Below are 22,700 nucleotides of genomic sequence, written 5' to 3'. Positions count from 1 at the left end.
ATTTCTAGCTTTGTAGCATTGTGATTGGAAAAGATGCTTGTTCTTATTTCAATTTTCTTACATTTACCAAGGCTTGCCTTGTTTCCCAATATATGGTCTATCCTTGAGAATGTTCTGTGCACACTTGAGAAGAATGTGTATTCTGCTGTTTTTGGATGTAGTGTTCTATATATGTCTATTAAGACCAACTGGTTTAGCTTTTCATTTAATTCTGCTGTTTCCTTATTGATTTTATGTCTGGATGATCTATCCATTGATGTGAGTGGAGAGTTGAGGTCCCCTAATATTATTGTGTCATTTTTGCTATCTTCTTTTAGGTTTGTTAATAGTTGCTTTATGAACATTGGTGCTCCTGTGTTGGGTGCATAGATATTTATGTCTTATTTCTTATTGATGGAGTGTCCTTTTGATCATTCCATACTGCCTCTCTTTGTCTCTCTTTACCTGACTTATCTTGAAGTCTACTTTGTCTGATATGAGTATTGAAACACCTGCTTTCATTTGCCATTAGCTATTAGCTTGGAGTATAGTCTTCCATCCCTTCACTCTGAGCTTGTGTTTGTCATTGGAGCTGAGATTTGCTTCCTGGAGGCGTGATATTCTTGGGTCTTGTTCTTTAATCTATCTCACCTTTCTCTGTCTCTTTATTGGAGAATTCAATCCATTTACATTTAGGGTGATTATTGATGTATGAGTGCTTAATGCTGTCATTTTATCACTCATTTTCTGGTTCTCCTGCATTTCCTTTGTTTCTCGTCCTGTATGTTTTGGTCTATTCATTGAATTATGTGGTTTTTTATGATGAGTTTCTTTGTTTTCTCCTTGCTTATCATTTGTGTCTCTGTTTTGCTCTTTTGTTTAGTGGTTATAATGAGGTTTATATTCAGAATCCCGTGTATAAGACAGTCCATCTTCTGCTGGCCGCTTATTTCCTTAGTTCGAACCGATTTAGTCCCTTTCCTCCTCCCATCCTAAGTTATTTTTCTCCCATCTTATTCCATCTTGTGTTGTGAGCTTGTGGTTAAATTGACAAGATTATCTTGGTTTTTGGTGTTTTCCTTCTCTATTATCTTTAACACTACACTTGAGTATTTGCTATCCTATTCCGATTCTGTCTACCTATTTATCTCCTTACTCTGTGGTTTGTAACTCCTTTCTACCTTTTTTTTCAGATATGAGGGCCTTCTTGAGGATTTCTTGTTGATGGGTCTCATGGCTACGAACTCCCTTAGCTTTTGTTTGTCTGGGAAAGTTTTTATTTCTCCATCATATCTGAAGGATATTTGTGCTGGATAGAGTATTTTTGGCTGAAAATTTTTGTCTTTTAAAGATTTGAATATGTCATTCCATTCTCTCCTATCTTGTAAGGTTTCTGCAGAGAAATTCACTGAAAGCCTGATAGGATTTCCTTTGTAGGTTTTCTTCTGCCTTGCTGCCCTTAGTATTCTTTCTTTGTTATTCATTTTGCCAGTTTTACTACTATATGCCTTGCAGTAGGTCTTTTTACATTGACATATTTAGGAGATCTGGAAGCCTCTTCCACATGGATTTCCCTCTCTTTCCCTGGGTTTGGGAAGTTCTCTGCTATTATTTCTTTTAACACACTTTCTGCTCCATTCTCCTCTTCTCCTTCTTGAATACTTATAATTCTTACATTGCATTTCCTCATCAAATCGTATATTTCTCGGAGACTTTATTCACTTCTTTTTAGTCTTAATTCTCTCTCCTTCTCTGTCTGGAGCATTTCAAGATGTCCATCTTCAATTATGCTGATACACTCCTCTATGATGTCCACTCAAGCATTCAGGGAATCCATATTTTGTTTTATCCCTTCCACTGTGTTTTTCATCTCTAATATTTCTGATTGATTCTTTATAGTTTCAATTTCATTTGTGAAGTAGCTCCTGAACTCTTTGAATTGTTTCTCTACATTCTCTTTTACCTCGTTGAATTTTTTGATGACAGGTATTTTGAATTAATTGTCATTTAGATTTCATATTTCAGTGTCTTCAGGACTGAATTCTGGATACTTGTCGTTTTCTTTCTGGTCTGGAGATTTGATATAGTGTTTGATATTGCTATAGGAGGTGGTTCAGTTCTTATGCTTCCTGATATTATTTGGTTGCAGTTATCACCTACTCTCACTGGGTGGGGGTCAAGAGTCATGTATTCTGAGCCTTCTGCCTTCAGCTTAGATCCCAGTCATTGCAGCAGGTGTGGGCAAGGTGGAGGTAGGGGTGCTTTCTCCTTGTGCACTCCTGGCTTTCTCCCTCTGCTCTCCCTATCTGCTCTCCTGGGATGTTGGCTTGATGAGGCCATCCTCCGCGAAAGCTCTCACTCTAGTAGAGGTCTTCCCTCTAGGCTGCATGGAGCCCTCTGGGGGTCCTTGATGTTCCCACAAACAAATGTCCCCTCCCCTGTTCCTTCCCTCTGGGAGCCTCCTGCAGTTGCAGATGGCAGTCTTTAGGGGAGGGAGCGAAATTCTCTCTTACCCCATTCCAGCTCCTCTGAGGGGCCTCCAGCCTCTCACCCTCTGTTGTATGGCTGTGTGTCTCTCCAATGTTTTTTTCTGTTGTGTTAGGATGTCCTATGTTGAAGTAAGCAAGTCTATTTTCATTGTATGTTGGAGGAGAGAGAATCCCGGGCAAGTTCACTCTGCCATGTTGCTGATGTCACTCCCAATTTTTGTTGTAATTTTTAAGAAAAGATTTTATTCTTAATCTTTGATAGTAGCAAATTCCTTTTGACATAGCTGTGAGAAGACCTCCTCTGCCTTGTGTATGCATTTCCTCTACAGTGGTTCTCAATGTTCACCTCTAAGGAACTCCTAATGATGCCAAAGATAGAGTCAGATACTCCTCTCCCCAGGGAGAGTGGATGTGAAGGAATTAATAAATATAATAACAATAGCACAACAATAGCAACTTTGCATTAAGCATTTACTATGGATCAAGTTAATGATAAGGGCTTTACATACATTTTCTCATTGAATCCCCACAACAAAATTGGTTTCTTGGTGTAATTTCTAGAGAAGTTGTGGTTCAGAGTCCTATTTTGGTATAAGGTCTTGTCATCATCCTTTTGTATATTCAGTCTCTCAGGAAGGAATCAGCCTCTGTGTTGTCAGTATCTTAAGCTGGGGGAGAGAGGAGTGGTATTCATTAGAGAAAGTGAAAGTTTATCTTTGACATTGGCTCATCCAACCAAAGAAAACTTTAAAGCAAATTAATAATGGAAATACAATTACAATTCAAAATGACAACTTTACATAATAGAATAACATAACCTTTGTTTCATGCCACTAGTCCAGTGTCTTTCAGTTGTCTTACTGGATACGAATATAAACTCCTTCTACCTGAAGGACTATTGGAAGGAAGCTACGGCAACAGGAATCTAGGGCAACCCTTATGGGTGGGGGAGGTACAGGAAATTGGTCCAGTTATCTAGGAGGTCAGAGTCTTAATGGAACACCCTAGGGCAGGGAGGAGGAAAAATGTCAACAAAAAAATAAGGGCACTTGTGGTTGAAAGAATTTAAAATTGGGATCCTGAGGTTCAGAGGATGGAGTAATTGGGGGTTTCAGACTCTTCAGTGCATCCCAGAACCAGATCAATCGCAGAGTTTATCTTTCTGTTATTTACAAAAGGTTAAAAGGAGAGAAAATTAAAAGGAAGAAGCTAGGGCTGGCCTGGTGGTGTGGTGAAGTTCCTGCACTCTGCTTCAGAGGCCCAGGGTTCACCAGTTCACACCCTGGGCATGGACATATGCACTGCCTATCACGCCATGCTGTGGCAGGCATCTCACGTTTAAAATAGAGGAAGGTGAGCACAGATGTTAGCTCAGGGCCAATCTTCCTCAGCAAAAGAGGGAAGATTTTTGGCATATGTTAGCTCAGGGCTAATCTTCCTCAAAAAAAAGAAGAGAATATTTATACCTTAAGAGTTTTTAAATTCTGGAGGGATCAGATAGGGAGAAAAAGATAAATGTTTCAATTCTGGTTACAAAGGTACAATTTACCAAAACTGCTATAAATCATAGTTAGCTTAAGAGAAAAGAGAAAAAGGTTTTGTTAAATCTGAAAAAAAATTAAAAATCAGCAATATATATTTTTTTAGGAAGATTAGCCCTGAGCTAACTGCTGACAATCCTCCTCTTTCTGCTGAGGAAGACTGGCCCTGAGCTAACATCCGTGCCCATTTTCCTCTACTTTATACGTGGGATGCCTACCACAGAATGGCATGCCAAGTGGTGCCATGTCCACACCTGGGATCTGAACCAGTGAACCCGGGGCTGCAGAAGCAGAATATGCACACTTAACCACTGTGCCACCGGGGCGGCCCCAAAATCAGCAATATTTTAAATGAAAAGTCATAAAAATTAGAATCATCATCATCAGTTTATTCAGTCTCATGTAATCAACTCTTGATCTTGACCTTCCATTAGCAGTTTCATGAAGTTATCAGTTTCTCCATTAGAGTTTTGTAATTTCTTACCCAGTTCAGTTTTATGATCTGAAAGTTTATCAGAAACCAGTATTTCAGAGTAAGTGTCAGAGTCCTTTCCATGAATCTCTGTGAAGATGAAACATTTGCAAAAGCATCAGAGTACAACAGTAACTGTCTGTAAATCGCAAAAGACTTAAAAATTGCAATTGACAAAGAAACTTGGCTATTTTGTGCCATGTGACACTCTAAGATAATAACTAAAATTATGACTGATAACCAGGACAGATCAGAATTGTAGGAATGTTATATAATTTTTAGAACACTTATATCAACATTTACCCACACAATATCTTAGGTCTCTATGAAACAATGCTTAGTTATCCATTTAACCAAAGTGACGACAGAAGATGTTAAAGGCAAACACAGATAGTTAGAAAAAAACACCTTTAGTTTTCTTAATAGAGGGACCTCAGCCTTTTTGAACATAGGAAATTATTTTGAGAATATAGATTTTTGGTCTTTTATGTAGATTCACTCAAAAGTAAAGAAAAACTTTTCAAAATTTCTTTATTAAAAGCAGACTCAAAGTCCACGAAAATTATCCCTTCAAGAGAGAGACAAAACCAAATTCCAATTTTGCACCAGCTGACTTTTGATAATAAAGTTTGTTTACTTAAATTCATTTTAATCTTAGCCAACTTGACCATACACAAAGCTCTTTCCTTAAAGTTTTTCTTCCATAAACCTTCTATAACCTTTTTAACAAACAAAAATATCTTTATTTCTTATACTTTCTTTACTGAAAACATACATCTCACTTTCCTTGAATACAAAGATATTTTCTTTACTAAGTTTTAGTAAAGTTGATTTTAGTAGGGTTTTTTACTATTTTATTTTTTATTGAGGTTATGATAGTTTACAACCTTGTGAAATTTCAGTTGTACATTATTATTTTTCAGTCATATTACAGGTGCACCACTTCACCCTTTGTGCCCACCCCCCAAGCCCCCTTTCCCTTGGTAACCACTAAACTGTTCTCTTTGTCCACATGTTTAACTTCCACATATAAGTGGAGTCATACAGAGATTGTCTTTTTCTATCTGGCTTATTTAACTTAACACAATACCCTCAAGGCCCATCCATGTTGTTGTGAATGAGACAAATTTATCCTTTTTTGTGGCTTAGTATTCCATTGTATATATACACCATATCTTCTTTATCCATCATCAGTCGATGGGCACTTAAGTTGCTTCCATGTCATAGCTATTGTATATAATGCTGCAATGAACATAGGGGTGCCTGTGTCTCTTGGAATTGCTGAGTTCAAGTTCTTTGGATAGATAACAAGTAGTGAGATGGCTGGATCATCGGTATTTCTAGTTCTAATTTTGTGAGAAATCTCCATACTGTTTTCAATAGTGGTTCAACCAGTTTGCATTCCCACCAGCAGTGTATGAGGGTTCCTTTTTCTCCACAACTTCTCCAACATTTGTTACTTTTGTTTTGGTTTTTAGTCATTCTAAGGGGTGTAAGGTGACATCTTAGTGTAGCTTTGATTTACATTTCCCTGATGATTAATGATGATGAGCATCTTTTCATGTGCCTATTGGCCATCCATATATCTTCTTTGGAGAAATGTCTGTTCATGTCCTCTGCCCATTTTTTGATTAGGTTATTTGATTTTTTGTTGTTGAGTTGTGTGAGTTCTTTATACATTATGGAGATCAACCCTTTGTCAGATATATGATTTGCAAATATTTTTTCTTAATTGGTGGGCTGTGTTTTTGTTTCAATCCTGTTTTTCGTGGCCTTGTAGAACTGTTTAATCTTATTAAGTCCCATTTGTTTATTCTTTCTATTGTTTCCCTTGTCTGAGAAGACATGGTGTCTGAAAAGATCCTTTTACGACTGATGTCAAAGAGTGTACTGCCTATATTTCCTTCTAGCAGTCTTACAGTTTCAGGTCTTACCTTCAAGTCTTTGATCCATTTTGAGTTTATTTTTGTGAATGGTGTAAAAGAATGGTCAATTTTCATTCTTTTACATGTGGCCGTCCAGTTTTCCCAACACCATTTGTTGAAAAGACTTTCTTTTCTCCATTGCATGTTCTTAGCTCCTTTGTCGAAGATTAGCTGTCCATAGATGTGTGGTTTTCTTTCTGGGCTTTCAAATCTGTTCCCTTGATCTGTGTACCTGTTTTTGTACCAGTACCATGCTGTTGTGATTACTATGGCTTTGTAGTATATTTTGAAGTCAGGGATTGTGATGCCTCCAGCTAGGTTCTTTTTCCTCAGGATTGCTTTAGCTATTCTGGGTCTTTTGTTCCCCCAGATGAATTTTAGGATACTTTGTTCCATTTCTGTGAAGAATGTCATTGAGATTCTGATTGGGATTGTGTCAAATCTGTAATTTGCTTTAGGTAGTATGGACATTTTAACTATGTTTATTCTTCCAATTCATTTGCATGGAATCTCTTCCCATCTCTTTATGTCATCATCAATTTATTTCAGGAAAGTCTTGTAGTTTTCATTGTATAGGTCTTTCACTTCCTTGGTAAAATTTATTCCAAGATATTTTATTCTTTTCGTTATGATTGTGAATGGGATTGTGTTCTTGAGTTCTCTGTTAGTTCGTTATTAGAATATAGAAATGCTACTGATTTATGTAAGTTGATTTTGTATCCTGCAACTTTGCTGTAGTTGTTGATTACTTCTAGAAGCTTTCCAATGGATGTTTTAGGGGTTTCTATATATAAGATCATGTCATCAGCAAACAGCGAAAGTTTTGCTTCTTCATTGCCTATTTGGATTCCTTTTTATTTCTTTTTCCTGACTAATTGCTCTGGCAAAAACCTCAGAACTACGTTGAATAAGAGTGGTGAGAGTGGGTACCCTTGTTCCTGTTCTCAGAGGGATGGTTTTCAGTTTTTCCCCATTGAGTATGATGTTGGCTGTGGGTTTGTCATATATGGCCTGTATTATGTTGAGGTACTCTCCTTCCATACCCATTTTATTAAGAGTTTTTATCATAAATGGATGTTGGATCTTGTCAAATGCTTTCTCTGTGTCAATTGAGATGATCATGTGGTTTGTGTTTCTCATTTTGTCAATGTGTTGTATTGTGTTGATTGACTTGCAGATGTTGAAGCATCCCTGTGTCCCTGGTGTAAATCCCAGTTGATCATGGTGTATGATCATTTTAATCTATTGCTGTATTCGGTTTGCCAATATTTTGTTGAGGAGTTTTGCGTCTATATGCATCAGTGATATTGGCCTGTAGTTTTCCTTCTTTGTGTTGTCCTTGTTTGGTTTTTGTATCAAGGTGATGTTGGCTTTGTAGAATGTGTTTGGAAGTGCTCCAGCTTCCTCAATTTTCTGGAATAGTTTGAGAAGGATAGGTATTAAATCTTCTTGGAATTTTTGGTAGAATTCTCCAGAGAAGCTGTCTGGTCCTGGACTTTTATTCTGGGGGAGGTTTTTGATTACTGTTTCAATCTCTTTACTTGTGATTGGTCTATTCAGATTATCTATTTCTTCCTGATTCAGTTGTGAGAGCTTTTGCTGCAACCCAAATGAGTTGGTATGGTGTGTTTTCATTTTCACTTGTCTCCAGATAATATTTGATTTGTCCTTTCATTTCTTCAATGATCCACTGGTCATTCAGTAGCATGTTGTTTAATCTTCACACTTGCCCCTTTCCCAGCTTTATTCTTGTAGTTGATTTCTAGCTCCATAGCATTGCAGTCAGAAAAGATGCTTGATACTATTTCAATCCTCTTGAATTTGTTGAGGCTTGCTTCGTTTCTTAACACATGGTCTATCTTTGAGAACATTCCATGCACACACGAGAAGAATGTGTAACCTGCTGTTTTTGGAAGGAGTGTTCTCTATATACCTATTAAGTCCATCTGGTCTAGGTTTTCATTTAAATCTACAATTTCCTTGTTGACTTTCTGTCTGGATGATCTATCCATTGGTGTTAGTGGGGTGTTGAGGGCTCCTACTATTATCATATTGTTTTTGATATCTCCTTTCAGTTTTGTTAGTAGTTGCTTTACATACTTTGGTGCTCCTGTGTTGGGTGCATATATGTTCATAAGTGTTATGTCTTCTTGGTGGAGTGTCCTTTTATCATTACAAATTTCCCCTCTTTGTCTCTCTTTACCTGTTTTGCCTTGAAGTCTACTTTGTCTGACATAAGTATGGTGACACCTGCTTTCTTATGTTCACCATTAGCTTGGAGTATTGTCTTCCATCCCTTCACTTTGAGTCTGTGTTTGGGGCTGATGTGTGTTTCCTGGAGGCAGCATATTGTTGGGTTTTGTTCTTTAATCCATCCTGCCATTGTGTCTTTTGGAGAGTTCCATCCATTTACATTTAGTAGAGTGATTACTGAAATGTGGGGGCCTAAGGCTGCCATTTTGTTGCTCATTTTTTAGTTCTCCTGCATTTCCTTTCTTGTCCCAGGAATTTCAGACTACCAACTCAGGTAGGTAGTTTTCTATGTTGGTTTTCTTCTTATCTGTAATTTGTTTCTCCGTTCTAGTTACTTATTTAGTAGTTACCATGCGTTTTGTATAAAATATCTCATAGATGAGATAGTCCATTTTCTGATAGCCTCTTATTTCCTTAGACTAAGCTGGTTCCATCCCTTTCCTCTTCCCCTTCTAGGTTGTTATTGTCAGATCTTTTTTTTTCTTCTTGTGTTGTGAGTTTCTGGTTAAAATGACAAGATTATATTTATTCTTGGTGTTTCCCTTCCTTTTATCTTTAATGTTATACTTACACATTTGCTAATCTGTTCTGATGGATAGTTGCAATTTTCTGATTTTGTCTTTCTATTTATCTCCTTTGCTCAGGGTTTTGTAACCCCTATCCCCCTTTTTTCCCCTAAGTATGAAGGTCTTCCTGAGCATTTTTTGTAGGGGGGTCTTGTGCTGATGAACTCCCTTAACTTTTGTTTATCTGGGAAAGTTTTTATTTCTCCATCATATTTGAAGGATATTTTCACTGGATAGAGTATTCTTGGCTTCAAGTTTTTGTCGTTCAGAGTTTTGAATATATCATTCCACTCTCTCCTAGCCTGTAAGGTATCTGCTGAGAAATCTGCTGACAGCCAGATGGGGGATCCTTTGTAGGTTCTTTTCTTCTGACTTGCTGCCCTTAATATTTTCGCTTTGTCATTGACTTTTGCAAGCTTCACTACTATATGTCTTGGGGTTGGACTTTTAATGATGATAAAGTTTGGAGATCTATTAGCTTCTGTCACATGGGTTTCCAGCTCTCTCCCCAGTTTGGGAAGTTCTCAGCTAGTATTTCTTTGAACAAGCTTTCTGCCCCGTTTGCCTTCTCTTCTCCCTCTGGGATACCTATAATCCTTATATTGCATCTCCTAATTGAGTTGGGTATTTCTTGGAGAGTTTCTTCATTTCTTTTTAGTCTTAGTTTTGCTCCTCCTCTATCTGAAGTATTTCTATATTCCTATCCTCCAAATTACTAATTCTGTCCTCCATATTATCAGCCCTACTGTTCAATGAGTCTAGATTTTTCTTCACCTCTTCTATTGTGTTTTTCATCTCCAACAATTCTGATTGGTTCTTCTTTATATTTGCAAGTCCTTTTGTGCTGTAGCTCCTGATCTTGTTGAGTTGTCTATCTGTATTCTCTTTTAACTCATTGACTTTTTTAGTGATAGCTATTTTGAATTCTTTGTCATGTAGGTTACAGATTTCTGTGTCTTAGGGATTGTTTTCTGGGTACTTGTCATTTTCCTTCTGTTCTGGAGATTTAATTTTTTTTTCATATTGCTTGACAGCTTGGATTTGTGCCTTCGCATAGAGATAGAGATTGGTTACTGCTTCCACTTGTTGCCACTGGGGGAGAGGGTGCAGCAGCTGTGTAATCCCACACCAACTAGGATCCCTGTCAGGTGTTCCTGACCAAGGCTGGGCACCTCCTTGGGCTCACAGTGGCCCTGTGAGGTATCCCGTCAGCTGTGGGAACAATCACAAGGGGGCTTCAGGTTGTTGGTGCCTGCTCTCACAGACCCACCTAGACACACTCCCTCCTTAGGGTCTGCAGTGGTGTTATGGGCTTTCACAGCAGCTGGGAGCTGACTCGCCTAGATTCACAGCTCTGCCACTGTCTGATCCTTCAGGATCTCACTTGCCCACTCTGGGCCACAGCAGAGCTATGGGCATCTAATGCAGCCAGTGGTTAGCACACCCAGCCATGCCACTTCTGCTCTTTGGTTGCCTGGCCTTTGTGGTTGGTGGGCAGGGCTTCTTCACTAGGGCTGATCAGAAACTCTCCTTGTGGCTGGTGTGGGACCATGGATTTCCCCCTCGGACCAAGAAGCAGTTACACTGGGGCTCTGGATTGTCACAGCCTGCTCGTGCAGTCCTGCTGGATCTCACTTGCCCCCTCTGGGCCGCAGCAGGGCTGTGGGTGTTTAATGCAGCCAGCAGGTAGCTCACCTGGCTGAGCCACTTCTGCCCCAGCACTCTCAGCTTTTGTGTTTGTTGGGCGGAGCCTCTCCACTAGGGCCAACCAGAGAATGTCCCTGTGGCTGCTGTGGGATCATGGATTTTCCCCTGGACTAAGGAGCAATCACTGGGTCTTAGGGCTGTAGTCACCCATTTCCACAGTCATGCTGCCGATGCACACGCCCCGCCCCGCCCCCCCCACCCCCCCCCGCCGCCTCAATGCCATGGCAATGCTATAAGTGTGTCAGCTAGGAGAGTCACTTGCTGGTACTAGGCTCTCTAGAGGCCTAGAGAGTTTTCCTCTATCTCCACCTCCTCCCTGGGGGTAGCCCATCCACCTTCCAATGTATAGCAGGGTGGGTCTCTCAGGCGTCCTGAGGTGCTGTGGGAGTATCCTCTATTGATCAGTGAATGTTCAATTAGTTGTAGTTTGAAGGGCGAGAGACAAAGAAAACTGCTCACTCCACCATGTTGCTGACATCTTCTAATTTTTAGTAGTTTTAATCACAAATATTAATTTGAATTTCAACCCTTAGAAACCTTAATTTTTAGTAAAAACTAAGAAACAAGCAATTATGAACTGTATTTTACATTATCATTCTTTGGCTTGGCAAGTTTATAAATACTTTTTATAATTTCTAGAAACATGCTACTCTATAGTACAACCTTTTTTTTTTTAAAGATTTTATTTTTTCCTTTTTCTCCCCAAAGCCCCCCGGTACATAGTTGTGTATTCTTCGTTGTGGGTTCTTCTAGTTGTGGCATGTGGGACGCTGCCTCAGCGTGGTCTGATGAGCAGTGCCATGTCCGCGCCCAGGATTCGAACCAACGAAACACTGAGCTGCCTGCAGCGGAGCGCGCGAACTCAACCACTCGGCCACGGGGCCAGCCCCATATAGTACAATCTTTTTAATAAAACACAAGACATGCTTACTGATAGACCCAAATATCTTTTGGTTTCTCTGTAATATGAAGCCAAAAGTAGATAAACCTGTATTTTGTAATAAATGTCTAATATTTTAGCTTATTTGGAAATGACTTAGATACTCAATAAATTTCTATTATTTAACTTAATTTAACAAAGCTGTAAGGTTTAAAGTTACCAAAAAGTTTTGAAGCTATTTTAAGTACATACACCATTAACACACAATTATTGTCAAAAAGTTCACCCAAAAACTTTCATCTTATTCATACGTATTTATTTTACTTATTTCCAATAATTATGTTTAGATGACTCATGAAAAATTCATTAGACAAAATTACCTTATCATTTTAAGTTGTTATTTTTCTGACAACTTTGTAACATAGATAACATGAGCTTATTTGACCAGTAAACCCAGGCTACTTGTCTGCATCATATTCAATGCTGATAACTCTGAGGACATGCCTATTTTAATTAAGCCAACAAACTTAAACAAGCTTTTGTTTACCAAAGATTACTTTATATCACATTAACTTGAAAGACATTTGGGTTAGGTTCTATTACATTTAGAAATAATTTATATAAATGATTACTTTAAGCCAGTTAAATAGAGCTTTTAATTTGGCCATACCATGCAGAGGTAGAAAAATATCTCACATTGTATAGGTTTGGGCAACCCTATTGACTTTCATTAGCATGTTTAATTAACATTGTCTGAAGGGGAGATTTATATGCTGTCTTACAATATCAATACTGGGGTAATGTTTCCCCCAATGAGAAACAATGTCTATCCCCACAATACAATTTATAATACAATCATGCAAAAGACATATAATCACTTAATTCCATAAACTCTTATACCCTAATCATAGCTTTCATTAGGACTTCATCAACAAGTTTGGGTCTTATAATATTAGATATGGGAAGCATTCCTAGTCAGACATAAGGTCTACTTTCAAAAAAAAACCACTCAGGTAAAGTTGACATAACCTCTTCATATAACATTAGCTCAAATATTCCAAACTTTATAATGCCATAAACCCTTATACCTTTATGTTTTTTTGAATCTAATTGTAGCCTGAATCAGGGTGTTAAGCCTAGTCATTAGTTTTTTTGTATTTTATTTTTAATTTTATCTTATATAGTTACCAATAAAACAATTATGATGAGAGCTCTCTAAAAATTTTTCCAATTTATAAGTTTTTCCAATTTAAATGATTTATTCTCTGCCCATTGACAAGTAGGATATTAATAGTAACTCATTCCAATAAGCCTTTTATGGCATAACCATGAATGCAAAAAGAGAGTGCAAAAGAAGTGGTCCCCATAAGATCCAGACAGTTCCCCTAAAAATAGTCTAAGAAAGCAAAGGCCTTCATTGCACACGCGGAGTGCACTAACAAACAATGATGGTTGAGATGACAAAGGCCCTTATGGACTGGGACCCCATATGACAAACTGCCCTGAGAGCTGACACAGCCAGAAAAAGAAACTGCGTCTTGGAACCCCAGTCTATTTGACTGGCTGCAAAAATGCATGCCAGTATGTGCACCCTCTGGATGGCAGAGACCACAGAGGTCACATAGCCAAGCTATCAAGACATAGAACCAGACAAAAGAAGAAAAATCTCATGACAAATGACACAAAGACAGAGACAAGGAAAAATAGTAATCATCTCTAGGAGGAGAAACATCAATAAACCAATGAGTACTCAAACCAAATTTCCCAGAGTCATTGAGACCAAGAAGATAGCTTCACCAATATTTTCTCCTGCTGGTCTAAATTTAGAAAGGGAGAAAATAATCACTACTCTCACTTCCATTGGACCCTTCTGGCAGAGATCCTGGAGACTGATGTGGTAAGAACCCTTACTTCTGCTGGCTCTCTCAGCGGCAGTAGTCCCAGATTGAGCAGTGTCCAGCCAGTTTTCTCCCATCCTTGTTGCCAAACTGTAGGGGAGGAAGACAATTCCTCTACCCTCTAGGTCTTTCTGGCTTGTCTAATAATCAAATTGACATAAGACAGAGTAACAAGAGAAACTCAAAGTTTAATGACATCTACACACGGGAGAGACCCAGGAAAACTGAGTAACTTGCCAAAACGGCAGAAGCCACCACATTAAATATACCGTCTTCAGCTAAAGACAAAGGAGGATGTTGGGGGTAATGGTTTGGGACTTCAAATGGGAGGAAGACAATTTACATGGAGATGGAAAAGCAAACGTTTGATAAGACGCTTGCTTGGCCATCCATAGACAATGTGACGCAAGTGACACAGAACTTTGATAAAAATGGGCTTAGCAAAGATCCTCCCAGTCTAATGACCTGTCTTAGGAGAGGTCTTTTATCTTAAATTCTTTTAGGTAGTTAGGGGGAAGGTCAAATTTCTGTCACAGTCTTTTGTCCTTAAAAATAATCAAGCCAAAGAGACACATTTTGGGGTGGCAAATTCTCATCCCCTGCGCTAGCAAGCCTATGAAACATCTCCGGCAAAGGAAGGATTTCAGCGCCTGCAGAGCTGCTTTTCAACCGTGGCACGTCACATCACTCATCTCCCCACCAAAATCACCACTCAGCCCAGCCTCACAAGCAGGAGGATCAGTTCCCCACATCCCATTAGGAAGCTCGCCAAGGTGGAGGGCAAGTACAGCCCCTGATCTGAGTCTCACAAGGCTAGCGTAGGGTCAGGAGCGGTGCCCCAGGCAGACGTGCGAGACTTTTGCGCGGCGGAGCTTTACGGTAATTCTGCGCGGCGGAGCTTTACGGTAATTCTGCGCGGCGGCCCCGCTCTCGTGCGCAGGCGCGGAGCCGTTGTCGGCGGAGCGGTTGCGAGCCCAGCGGCTACCCTAACGGGCTCGCTAAGGGGCTGGAGCGTGCGGGTTCGGAGGCCGGCGGGGCGGCTCGACCCAGCCTGAAGCCCCGGCGGCCGCCTCCTCTGGGGTCTTGGGTAAGCCGACGGCCCTGCCGAGCAGCCACCCGGGAAGCACCCTCCCGGCGCTGGGGATTCGAGGACGCAGGGCGCTGATGAGGTCCAGCCCTGAAGCCGCCCCGGGCCCCCCTGCGGGGGACAGCGGAGAGAGCGGGTGACACCTCCTTGGGGAAACCGAGGCCCGACGTGGAGCCCGGGAGGAGGGCTGGAGCGCTGGCTCCGGGCGCCACCCCCTCCCATCCTCGGCCAGTGGCTCAGCACAGGACAGGAGCCGGGGTTCTCCGGGGAAACTGAGGCCCGATGGCAGTCCAGAGGAGGCGGCGTGGGCTCTGGGTCCTGGACACCCCCCCCACCCCCTCCCCCCGCCCCCTCCCCCCACCCCTCCCCCCCGCCACGAGGTGAGGGGGCGGGGACATGCAAGACAGCAGGGGGAGCGTTCTGGGCTTTTCCTGCAAGGTTCCAACCCAGCTGCCTCATTCCTCCCTCCCGCCTTGGTCTCAGGAGGCTGCCAGAGGCTGTAAACCCTGCCTCCCTCCCAGAGCGGATGGAGCAGTCACTTTTATCGAACTCAAACAGGTTTTTTAACTGGCCGCACAGGAGGGCCGATAACTGGAACGTCAGGCTTGTGGCAAGGAAAGAGGGTTGTTATCGAAAGGCAGCCTGACATGGAGAGGGACTTAAAACTCAAATCCACCTTCTGGAAGGGAAGAAGGTAGGGGTTCTTATTTGGGGTTTTAGGGTGGGGTGGGGGAGCATGTGCCTTGCTGGCTGGTGCGTTCCCACCAGCCTGCTTTTGGCTTTGAATGCTGAATTTCTATTCCCTTGATTGTACTTTTCTGGTTAGTTTTCATCTTCTGCCTGCATTTGGCCTTGTGAGGCTGCATCTTGACGTTTGGTCCGTGACTTCTTGGGAGAAACAGCTCACTTGTGTATACTACCCTGGGGGGTAGGAAGGTGCTCTGGCCTTTTCCTGCCAAGTTCAAACCCAGCTGCCTCTTTCCCCCGTCCCCCTGTGCCAGGAGACTGCCTGAGGCTGTCAACTCTGCATCCCCTGCCTGAGCAGAAACTGGACCTTGTCCCTAGCAGAATCTCTGGAGGAGATGATGCCTGTTGCAATTTCCTTGGGCCCATTTGCAGTAAGGCTTTTGTCTCCCTGATCCCTAGGATCCGTTCGCATGAATCCCGTCCTGGTGGTCCACGGCGGGGCAGTCAGGATTGTTGACAAGGACCAGAAAGAGCCGGTGCGCCAGGGCATCATCAGAGCTGCCACCGTGGGTTACAACATCCTCAGGGAAGGAGGGAGCGCAGTTGACGCCGTGGAAAGTGCTGTGACCGTCCTGGAAGATGATCCCGAGTTCAACGCAGGTAAATTTGCCCTGCCACTAGTAAATGATGCCTGATCGAGTTAAGCTTCTCCCTGAAAGGAAATAAAATCTTTCGAAAGTGTCACTGAATCTCATTAGCTTTGTGGTAAAACTTAATATGTTGAAGAGATTTGATTTTTCTCTTTTTACCTGTTGACCAAGTTGTTTTAAAGAATTTTTAAACCCATTAATTCACCCTTTTTTCTTTAACCTGCTTCCCAGAATTCACATACCAAGAGGCTCTTTTATTACATCTTTTTGTGGGAGATGGAGTAGATTATACACCATAAACTGTACCCATTTTAAGTTTGGAAAAATGTGTACACCTCTGTAACCATACCACAACCAAGATCTAAAACATTTCCATTGCCCCCAAAAGTTCCTTTGCAGTTAATCACCCCCTCCCATCCCCAGCACCAGGCATCCACTGCCCTGCTTCTGTCACTATAGATGAATTTGCATTGTCTAGAATTTCATAGAAATGCAATCATGCAGAGTGTATTGTTTTGTGTTTGGCTTCTTTCACTCAATCGAGCCTTTTTTGGAGCAATAATCGTCATAACTACTATGAGTGTCTACTGTGTACCCAGTAAGGGTCTAAGAAATTTGTGTGATTAACTCACTCCATCTGCACTATAGTCATATGTGTTAGGTGTAATTATTAATGCTCATTTCTCAGATGAGAAAACTAGGGCACAAAAAGGTTAAGTAATTTGCTGGAAGACACTCCTTCCCTCTTTATTTTAAAATAGAAAACTTAAAATCTAGGGATTAAAATACTTCTTGGCATTTACACTACCCACCCAACGTCTATCAGGGAAAAGAATTTCAGGAAATCTTAAATTAGTCAGCAAATGTTTACTGAGCATTTGTTCTATCCCGTTGCCTCTGCTAAGCATTCTTTAACACTTAAGAAAAATTTCATAAGTGTGCCTGTCTATAGAATGAGGCATAACTGCATTTTTATGGCTGTTTGTTGAGCCAGAATTTTCTAGAAACTCCCCCCTGCCAGCCGGGGGAGCAGCCCGCAGTTTCAGTGGGGGACTTGTTAAACTGTATGCCTGTTAGTAGTCGGGCCCCTCTTGGCTGACAAACCCCCTCTTATTCACACAGGACCCTCATTTGGAGCAGGTCGTTGTGGTCTCCTGCCTTCTCTGACAGGATCTGTCATCTGCATGAACTGGGAAGAATGGGTTAGGGAATTGAGCAGCTGGTTCTCCTTTCTTTGGTCTCTCTTCCTTCTGAGCATCTCCTTTCCGATTTCCCAGATATCTGCTGTTCAGCACATTGAGGGAGAAGAAAGTAGGGCCGGAAAGAAGAAAATCAAAGATTTGGGGAGAAAGGAGGACTTGTAACAGCATACTGTCTGCCTTGGGCTCTGTTTTCCATTTTCTTTTCCCAGCTGAGGTTGATATGAGCAAACAGTATTTCCAGCAGCCGCTGCTATAATCCGCTAGAATAACTATTGGGGAACTTTGTACAAAAAGCTGACTCCTGGTAGTTATTGAGCTTAGTGGCAATAATTAGCATTCATAACACAACTTACCTGAATCTTTGTAATAGCATTGTTTACATTGTATTCACATTTAAGTATGGTTTTCACTTTATGTTTAAAGCTTGTTTCATAATACTTAGTTTATTAAAAAGTAGTTTATTAGAAACTAGCACTGTAAAAACTGAACTTTTAGATTTAAATGCTAGAAATATCCTTTAAAGGCAACCAAATAATGACCCTTTGCTCTCAATGGAATAGAGCAGCATTTACACAGAACTTTAAAGAGTTAATTTATTCTCCCTACAGTTCAATTTTATAAGCCATCGAAGAGTCTTTGAGATAATAGGATTTTAATTTATCCACCGTCTTCCTGAATGTCTTATAATGTAACATCTATAAGATAAAAATCTGTGATGGGGTCTAGGAATTTATTTGTTTTGAAGATTTACAGGTGATTCTGAAGTACAACCAGGTTTAGAGTCCGTTAACCTGATACCATACCATTTTAATGGATTTTTTTAAAGTATCATTTGTATGTAGTAAAGTTCCAGTTTTTAGTGTACAGCTCCACATATGTGGCAGACATGAGTAGTCATGTAACCGCCACCACAATCCAAACATAAAACAGTTCCGGGGCCGGCCTGGTGGCGCAGCAGATAAGTGCACACGTTCTGCTTCGGTGGCCCAGGGTTTGCCGGTTCGGATCCCGGGTGTGGACATGGCACCGCTTGGCAAGCCATGCTGTGGTAGGCGTTCCACGTATAAAGTAGAGGAAGATGAGCATGGATATTAGCTCAGGGCCAGTCTTCCTCAGCAAAAAGAGGAGGATTGGCAGCACATGTTAGCTCAGGGCTAATCTTCCTCAAAAAAAAAAAAGAAAAAAGAAGAAAGAAAGAAAAAAAAGAGAAAAAATATATGTAAAACAGTTCCGTTACTCAAAAATGACCCTTTGAGTCCACACCTCCGTTCACCCCTAGTCCCTGGCAACAACTCTTGTGTTTTCCGTCCCTATGGTTTTGCCTTTTCCAGAATGTCATAAATGGAATCATACAATATGTAGCCTTTAGAGTCTGGATTCTTGACTTAGCGTAATGCTTTGGAGGGTTATCCATGTTGACACAAGTATTTGTAGTTTATCCCTTTTTATTGTTGAGTGCTATTCCATTGTAGGGATATACCACCAGATTAGTTATTCACTACCTGAATGACATGTTCAATTTGGGGCCATTACGAGTCATGGTAAACATTTGCATGCAGGTTTTTGTGTGAACATGTTTTTGTTTCTTGTGAGTGAATAGCTTAGGTGTGGGATTGCTGATCATATGGAAGTATATATTTAACTTTATTTGAAACTGCCAAGCTGTTTTCCAAAGTGCCTACTGTTTTCTGTTCCCACCAGCAAGGTATGAAAGTTCTAGTCACTCTGCATCTTCACCAACACTTGGTATTGTCAGTATGTTTCATTTTAGCCACTCTAATAGGTGTATGGTAGAACTCATGCTAGTGTTAATTTGCATTTCCTTAATGGCAAATGATGTTTATTTAACATCTTTCAAGTCTTTTGTCAATTTCTTTATTGATTTTTTTTCTTATTACTGAGTTTTAAGAATTTTTTATGTATTCTAGAAATAGGTCTTTTATCAGATACAGGCATACCTCATTTTATTGTGCCCTGCTTTAATTGCACTTCACTTTGTTGTGTTTTGTTTTTTACAAGACTCTCCACCAGCAAAAAGATTACAGCTTGCTGAAGGCTCAGATGATGGTTAGCATTTTTTAGCAATAGAGTATTTTTTAATTAAGTTACGTAAATTGGTTTTTTAGACATAATGCTATTGCATACTTAATAGAGTACAGTATCAGGAAACATAACCGTGTGCACCGGGAAACCAAAAAAATTCGTGTGACTTGCTTTATTGCCATACTCACTTTATTGCAGTGGACTGGAACCAAACCTACAATATCTCTGAGGTCTGCCTGTATGTGATTGCAGATATTTGCTCCCAGTCTGTGGCTTGTCTTTTCTTTCTCTTAGTGTCTTTCAGAGAACAGAAGTTCTTAATTTTGTCCAAGTCCAATTTATCAGTTTTTTTAATGGATCATGCTTTTTGTGTCATATCTTAAGACATACTTGCCAAACCCAGAGACACAAACATTTTTCTCTTTTATTTTCTTCTAGAAATTTCCTAGTTCCAGGTTTTTGATTGAGGTCTATGATCGTTGCTAATAAGTTTTTGTATATGGAGCGAGGTGTGTATCAAGGTTCAGTTTTGCGTCATTGTTCCAGCACCACTTGTTGAAATGACAATCCTTTCTCCATTGAAATGCCCTTTCACTTTTGTCAATAATCAGTTGACTTTATATTTATGGGTGTATTTCTGGACTCTCTTCTGTTCCATTTGTCTATATGTGTGTGCTTTCACTAATACCATAATGTCTTGATTACTGTAGTTTTATGTTTTTTCTTAAAATCAGGTAGTAAGAGTCTTGCAGCTCTATTTTTTTCATGTTTGTTTTGGCTGCTCTAGTCCCTTTCCCTTCCCACAAGTTTGAGAATCACTTTGTCAATTTCTACAAAAAAATCCTGCTAGAATTTTTATTAAGATTGTGTTGAATGTACAGGTTAGTTTGGAGAGAATTGAAATGTTAGTACTGAGCCTTCTGGTGTGTGAACACAGTATATACTTCCATTTATTTAGATGTTCTTTGATTTCTTTTATCAGTGTTTTGTAGTTTTCAGCATACAAAGCTTAGATTTATACCGAATTATTTCATGTATTTTGGTGCTGTCGTAAGGACTACTTTTTAAAATTTTAATTACCAATTGTTCATTGCTAGTATATGAATATACAATTGACTTTTTTCATATGCTTATTTGCCGTCTTTGGTGAGGTGTCAGTTAAGGTCTTTGACTCGTTTTCTAATCAGGTTGTTTATTTCCTTATTGTTGAATGTTAAGACTTCTTTGTGTATTTTAGATAGCAGTCCTTTATCAGATAGGTCTTTTACAAGTAGTTTCTCCCGGTCTGTGCCTTGTCTTTTCATTCTCCTGACAGTGTCTTTCATAGGGCAGAAATTTTTCATTTTAATAAAGTCCACCTTAATAATTTTTTCTTTCATGGTTCATGCCTTTGGTATTGTATCTGAAAAGCCAAACGCAAGGTCGTCTAGGTGGTCTTCCATGTTATCTTCTAGGAATTTTATCATTTTGCATTTTACGTTTAGGTCTGTGATCAATTTTGAGTTAATTTTTGTGAAGGGTTTAAGATCTATGTATACTTTCAGTTTTTGGCGTATGGATGTCCAGTTGTTCCAGCACTATTTGTTGAAAAGACTTATTTTTACTCCATTGTATTGCTTTTATTCCTAAGATTCTTCACCCGATTCCAATGGTGTGGGTTTTTCCGTACCACCAAGCAATTGTCAGACACCAGCTGGGTGTCTTAAATCCAGCTCAATTCTGACACTGTTTACCCAGAGATAGCATCAGATTCCACAGGTTAGGGGCTCAGTCCCACAGGAGTGCCCTCCACTTCAGATGCCAGTTGCAAGTCCAGGTTGTAACCTCTGCTTCTGGCAGACTGGCTATAGATCAAAGGTTCCCTTGACCCTCTCCTTGGGTTGGATTAATGTGCTAGAGTAGCTCGCAGAACTCAGGAAGCCAATTTACTCACTAGATTACTGTTTTACAGTATTAAAGAGGATGTTAAAGGATATGAATCAACAAGTAGATGAAGAGATACCTAGGGTGACATCCTCTGTCCCTGTGGAGTTTGGAGCCCAGCATAGTGGCATGTTAAAGTGTTCTGGTTCACTGTCCTGGAAGCTCTCTGAACCCTGTCCTTTTGGGTTTTATGGAGGCCTCATTACTTAGGCATGGTTGAGTAAATCACTGGCCATTGGTGATTGATTCACCCTCCAGCCCTTCTCTCCTCCCCAGAAATCAGGGAGTGGGGCTCAAAGTTTCAACCCTTTATTCATAGTTGGTTCCTATGGCACAGCCCCCATCTTTAGGGGATTCCTAAAAGTTGCCTCGTTAACATAAACTCAGTTGTAGTGGAACAGGGCTTGTTATGAGTAACAAGACACCCATTTCACCTTTGTGGCTTCAAAGCAATTTCAGGAACTGAGGACAAAAGACCAAATATTGTAACAAAAGATACTCCCATTGCTCTCATGCTTTAGGAAATACCAAGGGTTTTGGGAGCTGTGAGCCAGGAACTGTGGACAAAGACCAAAATATACATTTATTATAAATCATGGTATCACAGCTCCTTTGTCAAAGATCAGTGTTTATTTGGGTCTGTTTCTGGGCTCTCTATTCCGTTTAATTGATCTGTTTGTCTATTCTTTTGCTGGTACCACACTGTCTTGATTATTGTAGCTATGTAGTAAGTATCATCTGCAAATAAAGACAGTTTTATTTCTTCTCTCTGATCTTTATGCCTTTTCTTTCTTTCCTTGCCTTATTGTTGAATAAGAATGGTGAGAGCAAACACACTTGCATTTTTTCCAATCTTAGAGGGATAGCAGTGTCTTTCACCATTAAGTATGACGTTGGTTGTAGGAATTTACAGATGCCCTTCCTCAGATTGAGCAGGTCCCATTATTCTTAGTTTCCTGAGATGTTTTTCTCTCATGAATGGATGTTGAATTTTATCAAATCCTTTTTCTGCATCTATTGAGATACCATGTCGTTTTTCTTTTGTCTATTGATAGGGTGAATATTAATTGATTGATTTTTGAATTTTGAACCAACTTTGCATCCCTGGGATTAACACCACTTTGTTGTGATGTTGTGATAGGTTTTTCTTCTCTGATGCTTGGTTTGATTTGATAGTGTTTTCTTGAGAATTTTGTATCTGTATTCATGAGGGATACTGGTCTGTAGTTTTATTTTCTTATGATATCTGTCTAGTTTTGATATGAGAATAGTGCTGGCTTCATATGAATTGAAATGTGTGCCATCCTTTTCTGTTTTTCTTGAAGAGTTTGTATAAAATTATATGATTCCTTTGTAGATATTTGGTAGAATTTGCCAGTGAAGCCATCTGGGGCTCGA

The 22,700-nt window shown here is 40.2% G+C and overlaps 1 protein-coding gene across 3 annotated transcripts in view; it reads left to right on the top strand.

The window, feature by feature from the left end:
- The first annotated feature begins 14,630 nt into the window (after nucleotides 1-14,630).
- The window catches only part of LOC100146576 (asparaginase and isoaspartyl peptidase 1), a 21,374-nt gene continuing 13,304 nt past the window's right edge, over nucleotides 14,631-22,700 (top strand). Inside the window, exons 1-3 of one of the 3 annotated variants that reach the window (XM_023654205.2) lie at nucleotides 14,639-14,797; nucleotides 15,377-15,491; nucleotides 15,944-16,144. In XM_023654205.2, the coding sequence (XP_023509973.1) occupies nucleotides 15,955-16,144 (190 nt within the window). In that variant the 5' untranslated portion in view covers nucleotides 14,639-14,797; nucleotides 15,377-15,491; nucleotides 15,944-15,954. Of the gene's footprint in view, nucleotides 14,798-15,355; nucleotides 15,492-15,943; nucleotides 16,145-22,700 lie in introns of all 3 variants that reach the window. The other 2 variants (XM_023654204.2, XM_023654206.2) reach the window with 2 other exon arrangements.

This window comes from Equus caballus, chromosome 12 (genome assembly GCF_041296265.1).
Source record: "Equus caballus isolate H_3958 breed thoroughbred chromosome 12, TB-T2T, whole genome shotgun sequence".
In the NCBI taxonomy this organism is placed as follows: domain Eukaryota; kingdom Metazoa; phylum Chordata; class Mammalia; order Perissodactyla; family Equidae; genus Equus; species Equus caballus.
Note: the sequence above shows the minus strand (reverse complement) of the source record. Positions and strands in the feature narration are given on the sequence as shown.